At 36.9% G+C, this 17,068-nt stretch overlaps 3 protein-coding genes across 13 annotated transcripts in view; 1 reads left to right on the forward strand and 2 right to left on the reverse strand.

The window, feature by feature from the left end:
• The window catches only part of LOC129235747 (trithorax group protein osa), a 182,005-nt gene extending 170,617 nt beyond the window's left edge, over nucleotides 1–11,388 (reverse strand). For 6 of the 9 annotated variants that reach the window (XM_054869766.1, XM_054869770.1, XM_054869765.1 and 3 more), the window contains exons 1-2: nucleotides 9,777–11,388; nucleotides 4,272–5,289 (exon numbers count right to left, since the gene is read on the reverse strand). In XM_054869766.1, coding sequence (XP_054725741.1) covers nucleotides 4,272–5,186 — 915 coding nt within the window. In that variant the 5' untranslated portion in view covers nucleotides 5,187–5,289; nucleotides 9,777–11,388. Of the gene's footprint in view, nucleotides 1–4,271; nucleotides 5,290–7,307; nucleotides 8,380–9,776 lie in introns of those variants that run through there. The other 3 variants (XM_054869761.1, XM_054869763.1, XM_054869762.1) reach the window with 3 other exon arrangements.
• A 277-nt stretch (nucleotides 11,389–11,665) lies between these two features.
• Nucleotides 11,666–12,752, forward strand: LOC129235751 (vacuolar protein sorting-associated protein 37B). The gene has a single exon (XM_054869775.1). The coding sequence runs from the start codon at nucleotides 11,824–11,826 to the stop codon at nucleotides 12,475–12,477; it is 654 nt and encodes a 217-aa protein (XP_054725750.1). The 5' UTR covers nucleotides 11,666–11,823; the 3' UTR covers nucleotides 12,478–12,752.
• A 123-nt stretch (nucleotides 12,753–12,875) lies between these two features.
• LOC129235750 (katanin p60 ATPase-containing subunit A-like 1) lies at nucleotides 12,876–16,564 on the reverse strand. 3 transcript variants are annotated; one of them, XM_054869774.1, is made up of 7 exons: nucleotides 16,547–16,564; nucleotides 15,606–15,827; nucleotides 15,322–15,545; nucleotides 14,883–15,259; nucleotides 14,689–14,810; nucleotides 13,739–14,295; nucleotides 12,876–13,677 (listed from the first exon to the last, which is right to left on the reverse strand). In XM_054869774.1, exons 2-7 carry the CDS (start codon nucleotides 15,783–15,785, stop codon nucleotides 13,479–13,481), a joined length of 1,659 nt encoding a protein of 552 aa, XP_054725749.1. In that variant the 5' UTR covers nucleotides 15,786–15,827; nucleotides 16,547–16,564; the 3' UTR covers nucleotides 12,876–13,478. The 3 variants fall into 3 exon arrangements, with proteins under 3 accessions (XP_054725749.1, XP_054725747.1, XP_054725748.1); XM_054869772.1 differs by lacking the exon at nucleotides 16,547–16,564 and adding an exon at nucleotides 16,393–16,540; XM_054869773.1 differs by lacking the exon at nucleotides 16,547–16,564 and adding an exon at nucleotides 16,284–16,384.
• Nucleotides 16,565–17,068: the final 504 nt, after the last annotated feature.

The following is a 17,068-nucleotide window of genomic DNA, read 5'->3' on the forward strand; positions in this document are numbered from 1 at the left end:
GTCATGTAACCTTCGATGAACAGTTATTTCCATATCGTGGGCGCATTCGATTCACCCAATATATTCCAAGTAAGCCGGCAAAATATGGCATGAAAGTGTGGTGGATTTGTGACTCTGTTTCAAACTACCCTTTGAAAGGTATAATTTATACCGGAACACCACCAGGTGGCCAGCGAGAAACGAATCAAAGTGAACGGGTCGTTATGAAATTGATGGAAAATTATATGGACAGCGGTACAGCTGACAATTTTTTTTCAACATACAACTTAGCAGAAATGTTGATGGATCGTAGAGTGGCTTTTGTCGGTACCATAAGAAAAAATAAGACCTTCATTCCGCATGAATTGCTTAACCCGAAGCGTGATGTTAAAAGCACTTTATTTTGTTATCACAATAATAATATCGCTCTGTGCTCGTATATGGCAAAGCCGAAAAAGCCAGTAATTATGTTATCCACTGCCCATTACCGTCAAAGCACCGATCCATTGAAAGGATTCAAGTCAGATCAAATTTTGGACTACAATAAATTTAAAGCGGGGGTAGGTACAATGGATCAAATGTTGACTGGCTATTCGTGCAAACGCTCGACAAACCGTTGGCCACTGGCAATGTTTTATAATATGCTTGATATTGCCGGTTTGGCCTCATTCATCATCTATGACGAGCTGAATCCGGCAAAGCAGAGTGATAAGAGGAGCTCATTTATCATTGAATTGGCACGGCAGCTAGTTATTCCACATATGACGAAACGGGCGACTAACCCATTAGTATAGAGGTTTGCTCTTATAAGACAAGCAATGAATCTTTTCAATATCAAAGTGAGTATAAATTATATACACACCTACATATATCTCCGCGTATAAATATATGTGTATGCATGTATTCATATTTACTAATTTAAAATAAACTATTTCGCTACTTTTAGGTACCGGAATCTTGTCCATCGACATCAGATGCAGCACAGCAACAATCATATGCTCAAGTTGCTTCAACACGGTCATCGTGCTACCATTGTGCTGCTTCTTCTTCGAAAAAGCGACGTAAAACTCGTTATAACTGCAGCAAATGTAATCGTCCCATATGTCTTAATGAACATTCCATGCAACTATATAGTTGTAAACCCAAGTGCTCTTCGTAATTAATACTAATCCGTTCAAATAAATAAATAAAATTATTTTTAAAACCGTATTTCTTACATTATTTGTATCGGTCTGGGCAGACCCTTATGATGCACTTACCGCATCACAAGGCACCGAACATCGAAGGGTTAATTGAAACAAAACACATCATCCGCTCCCTGGGCTAACAAGTGCATGCCGTGTCTCAGACGTCAAATGTACCCAAGAGGTTGACAGATGCCACTACGTCACTATTAGGTTCCTCCCAAAACCACTCCAAAACACTTCACTTTGTTGACAACTTTACTCAAAATTCAGAAACTCTTGCAAAACTTCTCGCCCACATGGTTATAAGGACACAGGATATAAAACAATCGAGTAGAGTGAGAAATTACAACAATGCAAAATAAAAGAAATTAAAAATTAAAATATTTTAAGTGAACAAAATGAAAATGTCCAAGTTTTTAAGCAACTCATAAGTTTCTTTGTAATACAATATTTAAATAAAACTTCCCGCTCACTATCGTAATTGTTACACAAGCCTACATAATTGTTATTTCTTATAAAGAAATGCGTACCAGCTGGCATGAAGAAAATTACAATAAGAGCTCAGCTGACTGACAAGAATTTGAATTTACTTTAAGCCACTATTACGAGTATTACCCCAACTTCATTCACCGCTTTAAACTAAACAATAGAAGAAGTAGCTGAAAAAACGCAAGTTCCAATAAAACATCCACGCACAGAGTCGCTTTTATCAACATAAACCGGCGAATGGGCGAATGGCCGCCAAATCAGTTCATCTGTCTGTGCGCGTGGTGGCCAAACAATACCAGCAACCGAAACAACAAGTGGAGCAAGCACTCAGCGACGTCATATAAACAAGCCAGCCAGCCAACCAGACATCTAGTCAATACAAGCTGTTACCCACCTCCACCTCCTGTCAATGCTATATTTTTACCTTCTTTGTATCCCTTTAAGTCGTGGCTGAAATTGAACTGATGCTTGCGATATCGGTATGGCTTGGTATGGTTTGGTCTGGTTGCTGCTGACACACTCAACTTAACTTCAACCTTAAAGATTTTATTTCACATTTTGTGTTGTGCTCCCTTGATACGATGGTTTTGTTGTTGTTGCTGGGTAAAAGATGCCGCCGCGCTGGTTGATGCTTTTTTATATTTCATTCATGAAAACGACAAACATTTATTGACACACTTTCGTGCATATGTATGTACAGATATATTTACGGTGGCAAAGAGCTGTGCATACCGAGGACGATCCAACAACAAAACCAACGGCACATTTAATAGTACACATGTACCGACATACATAATACATACAAATGCAGACAAGATTGTATTATATCAGACAGTCTGTATGTCGATTTATATGGCATATAGCGGCATGTAAGGTGACGGCGACCAAACTGAGCAACATGGCACGCGTTTGTGCATACGCGTCTGTGGGTAATTGTATTTGAACGATTATGTCCGTCCCTACTATTACCCACGTAATACAAATTTTCATACCATGCTATGTGGTGTATGTGTGTATGTAAATATGTGCTTATATGAATTGGTTGGTTGGTTTAGTTCCTTTTGATTTCTGTACGTATTATAAATGTTTTTTTTTTGCTTTTTTATGTTTTTATTGTGATTATTTTTTATACCTGTTGTTGTTGCGACTGCCGTGCTGCCGTGCTGCCCTTGCTGATGATTTAAGGCGGCAAATTTTACTCAACGACTAACTAAATGAATAAATGAATGAATGTAGCACGAGGGTATGAACTCAACGAATGTACATACATACATAAGTATGTATAATTGTATATTTGAATTTGTCTCTTTGGCATGAGTAAGCGCATGGGATACCCCAACTAGAAAAACAACGGCCGGCTGGCTAGTTGTTTGTTGATATGTGGAAAAATTCTAAATTTGCCGGTTGCGACTTTCCTGCATTGATAAGCCAGATATTGTTTTCTTTTGGTATTTGACATTGTTTTGCTTTTGTGGGAGTACTGTAGATTAGCTGTTGTTGTTGTTTTTTTGTTTCTTAATTTGCACATCGCTTACATTTGTTTATCTAAATTTCTCTTATGATCAAATTAAATTACTTTAGTTTATCACGTTTTGGTCTTTGGAATATAAGCAGATACATATTTGAAGAAAAAATAGAAGAATAAAATACATAAGATCTCGAAAAAAATAGTGTTGAAAAAATTTTTCATTGCTTAAATATTGTTATACTATACGTCTACAAGGTTCATGATCTCCGTCTTCCCAATAAAGATTTTGCTATCCTGCTAGTCTAATATTTTCTTTATTTTACGCCATACAAAATGAACAAAAATTATTTATAGCTTTCGGACTCTCCAATTTTAACTTTATGTAGTTAATATATTATATAATAGGTCTCTTCTTTGCGCCAAGCATTAGCAAGTAGCGAATAGATGAAGTAACTGGTGTAAATAAACATATCTTGGCAGCGCTAGAAGAGAGCTGCTTTAATTACATTTGTTTGTAAAATAGTGAGTTATACAACTTTTATGAGGCCTAACCATACTCACTAGCGGCGAATCTTGCTCCATAACACTATTGTTGCTTTCACATGCAAATTTTTTCATTAAGTTAGGCGAAGAGAAGAGGTCTAATATGAGAAATTTCAGAAAAGGGTTATGTACGACTATCTCTTTATTTAACATTGTATTAGAATTCTGCTTTAAAACCTTTTTTCTACATATAAACTAAATCTTGCGAACGAACGAATGAAGAAGCAGCACAATCGTTAAGTTCATTTTAGACCGATGTTTATATAATCTTACTTTATTGTGCTTATTTAATGCATCTGACAACTAAATTATTGTAGGTCTTCTGTTCTTTCTAGATTTCAACAAAAAATAAAAAAATAAATAGTCTACTTAGAAAGTTCCTCGTATGTAATGCCCAAGAAGTACTTCCATTGATCGGAATCAGTAAACTTTGTCTATATACATAGATCTTTATTTGCTCATGGTTGGCACTTTTCAATGAATTAAAAAATTAACACATCGAAGGATCAAATATGGATAAACACTACATTTATGAAGAGCAATTGGGTTTATTTAGAGGTTTGGTGTTACCTAGTTATATAAATACTGTATTGATTTCTACTTACCGGTGGTGGCGTTCGGTAGGCCTGCGACGGTCCCAATTGTGGACTGTATGGACGTGGTGGTGGTGCCCATCCCTGTTGCGCTCCATATGGTTGATGTGGAGGCGGTGGTGGTCCGTGTGGACCCTGAGGTCCGCCCTGTTGTTGCTGTTGTGCAACTTGTTGCTGCTGCTGCTGTTGCGGATCATAACTATTCGCGTAACGATGTTGTGGTGGAGGCGGTGGATGCGACGACTGTAGCAATGAATTCAGTGTGGGCGTAGGACCTTGTGGTGGCTGGCCTGGAATATATCGCTGTTGCGGTGGCCGACTGGGCGAAGCAATACCGCCACCAGGTCCTGTCGGCGGACCTGGCTGCTGTTGTGGTTTACCACCAGGTGGTGGTTGTTGCATTGGAGAATGTCCATAGCGATAAGGATCTATATTTGGATCTGGATGATGATAACGTCCATAAACGGGATGATGTCCACCCGGAGGTGGGGGTGGAGGTCCTCCCAACGGACTTTGTCCATATTCATCTTTTTGAGAATGTTCACCGGGATTTTGGGGGACGCCTGGGCCACCAGGGCCACCCTGCTGATGCGGCAGATGTTGTTGTGGATGCGGTTGTTGATGTAGATGATAGTGCGATATAGCCGCTGCTGGATCACTACCTGGCGGCCCATATGCATGTGGAACTGTTTGTTGCTGTTGATCACTGCCATTATTTGGTGCGGGGGGACCACCAGTGGGCGGTCCACCGCCTATCGCTGAGTTGGGCGGGGCTGGACCACCCGGAACACTGGCACCAGGACCACCATTACCGCCGCTGCTTTGTCCGCCAGATCCAACAGGCCCACCAGATCCACTCGGCGGCCCAGCACCTCCACCTCCAGCTGCACCACCCTGCCCAGAGGGTGATTTTATTTTCTCATTCATTACTTCTTTGACTCAATCCAAGAGGAATATTTTGTTTGCAGTTGCTGTTGTAAGAGGCTTGTAGTTTCCTTCAACGGCCGCTGCAACTGCGCTGCAGAATTATCTAAAAAGGTATTATAATAAATTTAAAAATATTAAAAAAGAAAAGATGTATAAAAAATTGGATGAAAAATATACGTATGTATACACCTAAAATCTTGAAGCCTCCTTAAAGCGGAGAGGTGGCTTAAATATTGCCTGTACTCTTTGTATAAATATTTATATTTAGGAGATATATATATTTTAAGTTTTAATGTAATTTCTATGAACAGACAGATTTAGATTAATTAAGGGGTCAGTCTACTTTGGAGACTCGAAAAAAAGGCTATATTCGTGATTTTTTTTTTGAGAAAACTATAAATGATAGTAATATAAAATTTGTTTGATTTATTAAATAAAGTCTTAAAATTCAGAAATAAATTTTTTTTTATTCAATTTTATAGTATTTTTAGTAAAAAAAATAGCAGTGAAGCGTAACGTCTCAAACATGGGTTGGTGAGGCAGCTCCATCAGAACTCAAGAACGGCTTGTCTGAAACAAAAAAATCAAAATGTTTCAGATTCAGTAAGATACTGGCTACAAAATGACCCTCGGATATTAGGTTTTAATGAAGACAAAAAAAATGGCTGATAAAAATGGAAAATTTTTGATAGAACGGTTTTTTTTTTCGCATATTTAAAAAAAATATATAGTAAAAATTTAAAATTTCAAAACCCCCGAGCGTCAATTTGGTGCAAATTATGTCTAGAATAGGTGATCCAAATTTTATGAAAATCGGTTGATTAGTTTTTGAGATACAGTGGAGCTAGATTTTGAAAACGTTGTTTTGAGAAAAACGCGTTTAAAGTTTTTAATGCACGCTATACGCGCAGGTAGACGAAATGATGTTCAGGTAAAAAAAAAAATAGTTAGAGTGCTCGGATTTTCTTAAAATTTTTACACAATATTTCTGGATATATATACTTTCAAATTATGCAAAAAAAAAAAATTGAAAAATTTTAAAGTGACAAAGTAGACTAACCCCTTAATGGTATTTAATTCCTATTAAAAACTACTACAGGTAGAAATATCCATTTTGGAGGGAAAATGTTCATAAAGCTCGTATAGGTTAACTACATTTTATTATTATTGATTTATTTCTTGGAACAATTCGGAGCCATACATTCAAAATCCCAATTTGTAGTTCAAAATGGGCCGGAGAGAACTGCAGTTTAGCTGGTCATAAAAAAAAATTATTTTTAAAGATGTGGAAATTTTTAAGTTAGGAAATCGCCGTATTTAGTTTACGGCATTTCTTAATACAGCTACTGGAAGATTGTTTCCAACATGTCATTTTAAAATATTGTACCCAAAACACAACTATATGCCGGTAATAATGTAGGTGAATGATTAAAATTATTTTTAAAATCCTGACAGGACACACCATTTCTTCTATAAATAAACGAGAAAAAGCTATTTGATCGGAAAATTGTCGTCGTACACTGCTTACACAGTCGACAATAACACAAAATAAAAGGTTGAGATTTCAAACTTCGGTAAATAAAGAAGTGACCAAATTCTATCTTGTTATTGTGGTAACAGTTTAATAAAACTATACTCATAGAGGTTTCAATTGACGAATCCTCACGGTTTTTAGTCACCACATCCATGCAGGCATTTACTAAAAACATTTAGGGACTAAGACATATTTCTAATGTCCGAGCGATATGTTGGTCGAGCTATATGTCGATTACATTACGCTGTTAAAAAAAATTGTTAATAAAAGCGATAAATCACACGGTTTCAAGGCTCCGGAAGGAAGCTGGACAATGTTCATGTAATCATTTTTCATCAAATGCAGTGAAATTAAAAACTGGTATGGTGAAAAATCAGATACTCATATAGGACTGCTTGTCTCACGCTAACATTTTTCAACAATAAAAACGAGCTCTAACTGAATTTCTATTGAATAAACCAGTTTAGATTTACTAAATCTCAATCTACAGATTAATTGTGGGTTTACCCACCAAATTCCGTCCGGGAAAAATAAGAAAAAAGTACAGATTTATTGAGAACTTTCCTTACTTTAGTCATTTTACTCACATTAATCAATTAGATTTTAATCTTGATTTTCAGTGATAATAAAACGCAAATACTGCTGAAAATCATTTTCATTAAAAATTTCTTGCGTTGCTGTTCTAGTCGTTTTGACTTGCTTAGTTGTTCGGCGATGAATGTGTATACATTCGTCTATTTTCCGTGTATGTATTAATTCCGAAATGATTTTTAATTGCCAACACCCCAAGTGCAAATGTAAATATGTTTATTTTTTCTATGGCGCTTTTAGTGCAGTTTTATATATAAATATATATATACTATTTCCAAATGTATTTACATGGTGTGGAAAGTAGAAGCAAATCGTTGTTTAGTGCAAAACAGTCAATAAAATAAGAAACGTCGGAATCAGCAGCCATTGACGATATCAGCGACACGACACAGTGGCAATTTTATAACAACAACAGCAAACATCCAACATTCATGCAACAACAGCAATAAAATGATACACCATAAAATAGTAGTAGAAATTAAGTCAGAAAAACCATACTAATGGAACGAATGTAAAGCGACACAATACGGCACGGCTCAGCGTTACACACCACCCGACCACGACAGTACTCTTCCACTCTTCTACTCTACACCGCTCCGCAACCCGTGACAAGTTCTTTTACCCTACTATTTCTTCCCACTTTCGTAGTTGAAACTCTCGGCCGTCAAACAGGCAGGCAAGCAAACAGCGAGAAGACAACGGCTGCGGCAAACGCGCTCTCACAAAATATCTGTGTGTTCGAATTGCTGTTGTTGTGTTATGTTATCGTGCTGTCACACTCGATGTCTCTTGCTAGCATATTCACAATATATGTACATACAGACATATTGCTGTACCCGTCACACTTATGTTTGCATGGCAGATACTTGTGCGAGATTTTGTGCAACGCGAAAAGAGGATTTTAATGATTTTTTTCCTAAGTCGTATTTTATATTTCATATTACACAGCACAGAGAAAATATTTTTACATTCCACTTTCACACAACACAAGCTTATATATTTAATTACAGTTCTTGTAAATTTTATTAATTAATTCACACAAATTCCAAGTAAATAACACTAATTCCTAATGTATCCACACCACGCAATCGAGGCGAGTCGAAAGTACGTACGTACGTTCGTATGGTTCCCGGACTTTTTACTTTGGATAGCTGAAATCAACATATTTGCAGCACTCGGTTCGTATTGTACGTCGTAATATCGTAATACTTAACAGCTCGTTGCTGCCGCACGCGCTCAGTGTTGCATTTTAATGGCAACACATGTGAACAATGAAAATATTTTTTAAAAGTTAATTTGGCAACATATTACCATCGAAAGTATTCAGAAATAAAATCGCCCTTGTTTACGAAAATATCATCAACTTAAATTACGTCTAAAACCGCAGAAAACTTTTTATTATTATTATTATTATATATAAGAAAAGTAGAGGAGATCCACTACTTTACATTGAAATGGAGCACTAGTGTAAACACCTTCGGCTTTAAATATAACCCTCATTATTCAAATAAAATGCATTAATTGTACAAAACAAAACAGTTCGCTCTGTCAACCGGGGTATAAGGAATCTGCTGTATGAATGGACTTTCAAGGAACTTTCTTGTAGCCATCACTAAAACACTCATTCGAAAATCGTTTATTTCCAAAATCAGTATCGGTCCAAATGGAGAGAATCAAATTATTACACGCACAAAAAACAATAAATTCGACCCCGATTGCATAAATAATAATAATTTCTCGAATGTATCCAGAAGGTATGAATTTAACTGTCACTTTGTAGGAGCTTCTAAGTCGCGCTAATGAATTAGTGTGGTAGAAATGTTAACTATGTGGTGTGCACTGGATATTATTCGACAATTAAAAGGACTTAAATTTTCATGCCGTCCCCAAAGGGTTTTTAATGACAGAAATACACTCGGAAGTTTGAAATTGCCTATGAAGTGGTGACTGCTTTTAGGAACAAAAAAAAAACTCTCTATCGTTTGGTGTTTCCTGAACCTGAGCCTTACAGAACGGTACTCATGCGCGCCTCCAATTTGGCTATGACGGCCGCCTATTATTCTTATATGGCTTGAACATAAAAAGAACCACGAAGAGTTAGATGTTATATGAATAGGGACGGTTTCACAATTTTATCAATAACATTTTTTAGGTAATTAACTCTGAAAGAATAAATTATGATGAGGGAATCGCTATCTGCAACACTTCTCTAAATGTAAGAGATATATTCTATATAACTAATTCGCTGACAGGCCCATCGCTTTACTAGACTTTATCAGATAAACATAACATATTAATAAAGTCGGTTAATTCAAGTGGTAAATTAAAACCTGTTTTATGCTTTTTCTGTTTAACTAAATTATCTTTGAGTGTCCTGTATGAACAATTCCTACATAAAATTATTTTAAAGCATTGAAAATAAAATTTTCGAAAAAACGTACCATAATTTCATAAACTATACTTACGCATTTAAATCATCACTGCAACGGCGCGCACATACAAATACACATGCCGAGGTAATGAGGTAGACAGCACTGTCAAAGCTGCTTTAACCAAGTAAAATATTCAAACGTGTACAGAGTTCGCTATGCAATGTCGCTCTACGTTGTTTGTGCTGAAAAAGACTTGTAACAAAAACTGTCCGAATAATCACCAACAATCTGTATACGGCTTTTCCTTTCTTCTTTGCCACCTATCCGCTCGTTTGTGTGCACGATACACTCACGACTTTTCACCAGCAATTCTCACCAATTCACTACATAAACATTTCGAATAAGACAACGGCTTTGCTTTGCATTACTTTTCACGATCTGCCTTTTCCTATTATTTGTCGTCGTTTATGACTTTAATATGCTGCTACTGTTCTGCTATATTGTGCTTTGTTTTGTTTTTCGTTGTTCCCTACCCGCTTTCTATGTATCCCACTCGCATGCGGCTTTTTTTACCATTACACTCCAATAGGTGTGAGAGAGACATAAATATGTACACAGTGACGATGGCAACAACAATTACTATGCAGCAACGATGGCCACCGCCGACGACAATCTTCACTTCTGCTGAACGATGGTACTACGAACGTTGTACTAAAAAAGAAAACAAAACGAGTTTCTGCTTTTGCTTATTCTTTGCATTTGATTTCTTATTTCTTGGTTGTATTTTTACGTCTGCTCCTTTTCCACTTTTCTCAATTCCTTTAACTATTCATTCGTGGATGACTTTTATTAGTGTGCAATGTCGACACCAAATTCTTTATATTCTCTCCTTAATTTTGCAATTAATTTGGGAAAGAGGGTAGTGACGACCCCGCTTCCCAGTTTTATGCCTCAGGCGATATCAAAATTGTGGCGAGGACTCCACCCGGAGGCTGTTCGGCTATTTCTGTTTGCGCAGACGATTCATTCAGATCATCCAGCAAATGTATGCAATTTTCTATGCCAAGCGAACCTTGTTTCTTGCCGTACCTGTTTTTATTTGCACCTTTAGACTATGGAAGTATGAATTGATCAATACTATTGCAAAACAATTCATTCCCATTTGTGGTTATCACTTTCACATAAACAGTTTCACAGTTTTTCAATCAACTCATATACACACCTTTATTACGCCAACTTACACCTATCCCAGTCGATTCTAAAAGTTTATCAATTATCTGCATTTATACCGCCACTCGATTATTATACATTTTCAAAGTTTTTCACGGGGAAAGTTGGCAATTTTCGATTTTCTTTTTTCCTTTATGTGCGTTAAATACACGAGACCGAAGAAACGCTCCGCTTCGCTTTCGGGGCACGAACAAATTTTTATGTAGTCGTCTGAAAATTTTTCACTTTCTGCTAGTCCGTTTTTTCAAACGCACTTTTCACTCAAATTCACATCGTTTTATTCAAATTTATACACTTTTCTTATTGCTGCACCTTTAATTAACGTTTTTAACACCTTCTTTTGCTTTAAATTAGTGTATTTTATTTAAATTTTCAGTCAAATGCATTACGCCGAAATACACGGATATATCAAAATGGCGCACGCGAATGGAAGTGTTTGTACAGTATTGCCAGCAAAGAATACCACCAAACGAATGTGGACTTCATCCAATTATATCCACAATCCAATGGAATCGACATGCCAACCGCGAAGGTTTAACGCTTCCTAATACCGTTGTATATAACTTATTATTTTACAATTACTCAACTTTTTCCAATAATAGAAATTATTCACATGGGAGTTATTATCAAAAGGCATGCAATTAATGAATTAATTTTGCAAAATATTATATACAAAAAATTCATCCAATCTATATTATCTATTTCGGTACCGTTTATCGACATGGCAACACTAAACTTGTTAAATTCGTACAGAATTCCTGTTTGGCAAATGTCAAATTGTTGATTTTATGAAAGCCTAGTCATAAGTCGCAATTGCAGAAATAAAGAAATAACGCGAAGGGGAAATAGAATTTTAAAATCTAATTTTGGTTAAATAAATTGGTAAAACATTTCAACACACACAAGCATCATGTATCAAGAATACTTGAATCAGATGCAATCATCGATAGCACCACTTTCGTCAGACGAACTCAAGGATTTGCTCAACGATGACGAAAAGCTGGAGGAAAAAGTGAGCGAAGTTCTAGAAAACCTTAAATCTCAAAAGGACAACCTACTCCTCGAAAATCGCTCAAAGGCCGAGAGTAATATTGAAAAAGAACCATCAATCATAGAATTGCGTGGCAAAGTTAATGAACTGCTCGAGGAGGCCAAACAGTGTTGTCAGGCCGTGCAGGATAAATTAGCAGAAGTGAAAGAGAAGTCGGGCAATGTGAATCAAGAGACAGCATTGGCATTAATACAAACAGCTGCCGCAGAAAGCGAGGAAGCAACTGATGCCTTGATAAAGCAATTCACAGACAATGAAATTGGAGTGGAAGCATTCCTAGACGAATTTCTAGCAACACGCAAAACAATGCACCTACGCAAGCTCAAAGCGGAGAAAATGCAAGAGCTTATGCGGAGACAAACACCAGCTGCGCAACGTGGTAGCATGGGTGGCGCAATGCCTGCCTATGGCAATTTATTACCAAACAGTGGCTTTTATCCAACTCCAGGTGGAGCTGGTGTGCCATACCCATTGGGGCCCATGATGCCAATGCCACCGCCACGCCCATATTAGCTGCAAAACGCCAGTTAGCATATACTGCCTTTGAACAATAGAGCTGGTGGGCATTGATCAATTTTTTAAACAATGGACAGGACAAAAATTATAGTAGATGTTCATATAACAGCGATATATTTTAAACATAAAAATAAATACCCTTATTTATAAAGTATTCTAGTATTGTTGAAATGTTACGAAGTGATAAAGAGTACGATTTTCACAAGTACATTCGTTTGTAGATAATTTCCTGCTTTGGGATTAATAAAAAAAAAAAACATTATTTACAACTATTTGTGGCTTGAACCTCTATTAATAAAAATGTCGGTTGCTTTCGTTTGCTTACTTTAAAACCATAGTAATTGTGCTTTAATACAAATTAAAAAGGTCAGTGCATCAAACTGCAATTATTTAAAAACATTGTGCAGTTGTGAGAAAACATCACAACCCAAAATAGAATCTTTATTTTGTTTTAAAAAGTTTCAAATAAACAAGCCGCAAATTGGCGGAAAATTCATTCTGTAAATGCTAAATAAGTTTGCATATAAAAGTTGTAGTATATTACGGTCCTGCGATTCCGCGCTAAAACCAAATAAAAAATCTTTAAGTTGAACTAGAAAAAACAATACTTTATAGTAATCAATTCCAGCTGCGCAAACTTTTCACTATCGAAATCGTGAATCATAAACTACCTCCTGTAGTGTTAATTGCAAAATTGAAGATTTTATTTTATTATTCTTTTTTTTCTTTTTTTTTTTTTGTATATAATCGCTTTAAATTTGGGTTCGTTAGTATTATTAATTGCAAATTTTATAAAATTAGACCCATTTTGTTGCTTAATTTCGATCTCCGACTCATTCAATACTTCTAGCTTAGCTAATCAAAACGAAATTGCATTACAGCCAGATTTTGGCTAAACGTACAATTTTCAATTTCTACATTATAGTTATTTGTAAATTAAATGCTACATCTTACTGCAGCGAATGCGGTAAAGTCAACATGACGTGGGCGTAAAGTCATCATGACGAACCGAATTCATTCATCCATTTTTCGTATTTTTCCAGATCCGCTTTCGATACACTTTTATTGCAGCGGCTAATGGCTTCGGTAAAATCCTGATTCGAAACGGGAAGATCAACTTCTTCTGTAGCCAATTGCCGTATCTGCTCCGGCGTGAGACCAGCAATCTTTCGACGCATCGACATCATGCTAGCATCCCTACGAAAAGAAAGTCAATACACCAAATTCCTCAAGCAATTATATTTAGTGTCTAACGCACCTGCAAACGTTGGTAATGTCAGCACCCGAATAACCCTCTAGCTTCTTCGCGATTTCAGACAAATTTACACTTTCGTCCACCTTCACTTCGCGCAGATTAATCTTCAACAATGCTTCGCGTCCCTCATCTGTTGGTAACGGTATGTAAATACGTTTCTCCAAACGGCGTCGTAACGCTTCGTCAATGTCCCATGGGAAATTAGTGGCAGCTAATACCATGACCACCTTTGTGGCCTCTTCGCTGCCCACACCATCCATTTGCACCAACAGCTCTGATTTGACACGACGTGAAGCCTCATGTTCCGACTCGGAACCACGACGTGAACAAAGCGAATCAATTTCGTCTATGAAAATTGTGCTCGGCGCATAGAATCGCGCCATCTCAAACAATAAACGTACCATTTTCTCTGATTCACCACGATATTTAGAAGTCAACGTCGAAGACGATACATTGAAAAAAGTGGTGCCGCATTCTGTTGCCACAGCTTTAGCCAACATAGTTTTACCGGTGCCGGGGGGTCCAACCATGAGTACGCCCTTCCATGGACGTCGTATACCCTACAAATTGTTATTAAACATTAAAAAAAATATACATAAAATAAAAAAGTAGCCTAATTTTTTCCTCATTGGCAACGAAACAGCTATGAGTCATACACAGTAAACAAGTTGACCGAGATCGCGTATTATTGCTGAAATATTTTATCTCAACTTGTTATTCACATAAATAGAATACATTATTCTAAATCAACGCTAATCTCAAAAACGAAATGAATTAAATTGGATAATATAGGTAAGCTCCAAAATCGCCGATTTTTAATTTTTACACAAATTCAACAATTTAGTTTATGTTAGTAGAAAAACTCGTAAATTCACGGTACACATTCATGACCCTAAAATAGTCCACTTAACCATTTTTCTCGAGCTTAAGCCTTTTCCGAGCTTCCTACCCACCTTAAAATAGTCCGGCATTAGCATGGGTAGCACAACAGCTTCCTCCAGCAAACGTTTGGCGTCATGTAGATCGGCTATGTCGTTCCAGCGTACTTTTGGATTTCGCTGAAGTATATCACGCTCTTTAAAATAATAAGAATATATAAATTAATTAAATAATAATTACTAAAGTGTTATATGTATTTTAAACTTGCCTAATATATCCACAAGTTCTGCTTCCATGTGAGAGCTCGGCTGGAATTTCTTTTCCTCCTTCTCCTCGCTTTCCACCGCCTCTTCATCTCGATTTTCTTCGTCTTTTGAACCGCAGTTGTCGGCCACAGCCGACATGTTGCCACTACCACCATTGCTCGAGTGTGTCGTTTTTCTGCTCGATGTTGATGAAGTAGAACGCCCATTGTGCTGCGTTAAATTTCCGCCGCGTGCAGTACTCCCACCACTTCCAGCTATAGTGCGTCTATTTGCGCCTGCAGCGCTGGCATTATTGCGCTGTGGTATTATGCTTTTTCCTACACCTCCTGTGAGTTTTTTATTAGGTATACTACTACGGCTTCGATTTGGGACCGCGGGTCTGTGGTAATTAAAAGATTTTGACTTTATCTTATTTATGATTATATTGGCATAATTGCATACTTTTCTGTGCGTGGTGGACCCCATACGTCAGGATCTTTGGGTGGTGGTGTCCAAATATCGGGATCAGGACGAAACCACGCTGCTGGATCTTTTGTCTCGTCTTCGCTGATTTGGGTTTTTAATTTGTGTGCAAACGGTGTATTCTGCAAATCGAGCGTCATTTCTGATAGTGTTCGTTGTATGGCTTTCATTTGGGAGTATTCTTTTTCAATTTGCTGTGCGATCTATGTTCAAGAGATAAAGTTAAAAAAATTAATTATGTATATATGTTTTATTTGTCTCACCAATTTCCATTTGCTTTTACGCAGTGAATCAGTTGTTGATTTAACCATGCGATCTAACATACCGCCTAGTCCTTCATAGTATATGCATGCCGAGTCATAGTTGCCGGTATACGCCATGTCACGCGCCAGCTTTGCATTCTCACATATTTCTGCTATTGAAGTTTTGGCCATCACGGTCATTCCTACACAAGATTTCGTCTTTTGCTTGCCACCTCGTAATAGCTGTAATATGAATAGAAACACCGTCGTACGATGGCATGCATGCAAGTCAGACATACAGGGGAAAGGCCGCACAAAACATAGGGAGTGTTGGAATGACACAGCAATCGCAGCGGCAGTATCGTCAGCGTATTCAGTAAATCATATAACAGCAGTGGCCCAGAAACAATAAAAGGTGAGCGTTGGGAAAGTACATAAAAGAACAAAGACTTGTTTAGCGAAAATGGAAAGTGAGACTGGCGAGTAATAGCTCTACAATGCCAATCAAGTTGACATATAGTAACAGCAGCAACGCTCCGAGATAATCATATTATAAAATTGTAAATTGTAATTTTATTACTACAATGCAGGTGGTTTTTCAGTGAAAGAAAACAAATGTTTATTGTCAACTAATTCACAGATGTTGTGTCCCCACCCTGCTTTTGCTAGATTTATTTTATTTTGTCTAAAAATAATCACCAATATCGTATTTTATTTTTCGCATTCACTTTGCTGCCACTATTCGCTTTCGTCAGTCTCTGCCTTTTCCTAAACTATCTTTATACGGAAGTGGTCCCATTCTACTTACGGTTATTGACATTAGATCGCGCCTTTTTCATACACTTTCAACCTTAAAATGTTTATTACTAATCTAATTCTATGTTTTAAGACTTATTCTTAATTTTACTGCAATATTTTATTTTATTTTTGCCGTTAAATTAACGGGTGTAATATTTTCTCACCACTTGTTCTTTTCCTTTCTTTTTTGTGCTTTGCCTTTTCTTCTCAGCAAATGTCAACCGTGACTGCTTTCAGTGTTGCCTCAATTTTAAGCTTCCTAAGATTTTTGTTTTGGCCCATGGTTTTTATTCTCTTGTGCAAATTAGTATTATTATATGTATTATATATAAGGGATATATACAATATAACCCGAACTTAATTAGCAACTTGAGCAAATTATTAAAAGACAGCTTACAACAAAAAGCAACGCGCATACATATAAGGAGATAGCAGAAGTATAAAAACTAAATTTACATGTATTTGTTAGGTTGAAAGTAAAAATATCAATCTGAATGTAGACTAACAATTCGAGCGACAACAATAAAAGCAGATCGTAGGCAAAAAAGATGGAACTTGTTTTACTGATACGATGTTGCATGGATTCACCCAAGGCGAATTTATTATCCACCTTGGATTCACCTTAATCAAAACCAAGGCGAATCTATTCAAGCTGGGGGCATTCGAGCAACAACAACATTTATTAA

Source organism: Anastrepha obliqua, chromosome 1 (genome assembly GCF_027943255.1).
Source record: "Anastrepha obliqua isolate idAnaObli1 chromosome 1, idAnaObli1_1.0, whole genome shotgun sequence".
NCBI classification, from domain to species: Eukaryota; Metazoa; Arthropoda; class Insecta; order Diptera; family Tephritidae; genus Anastrepha; species Anastrepha obliqua.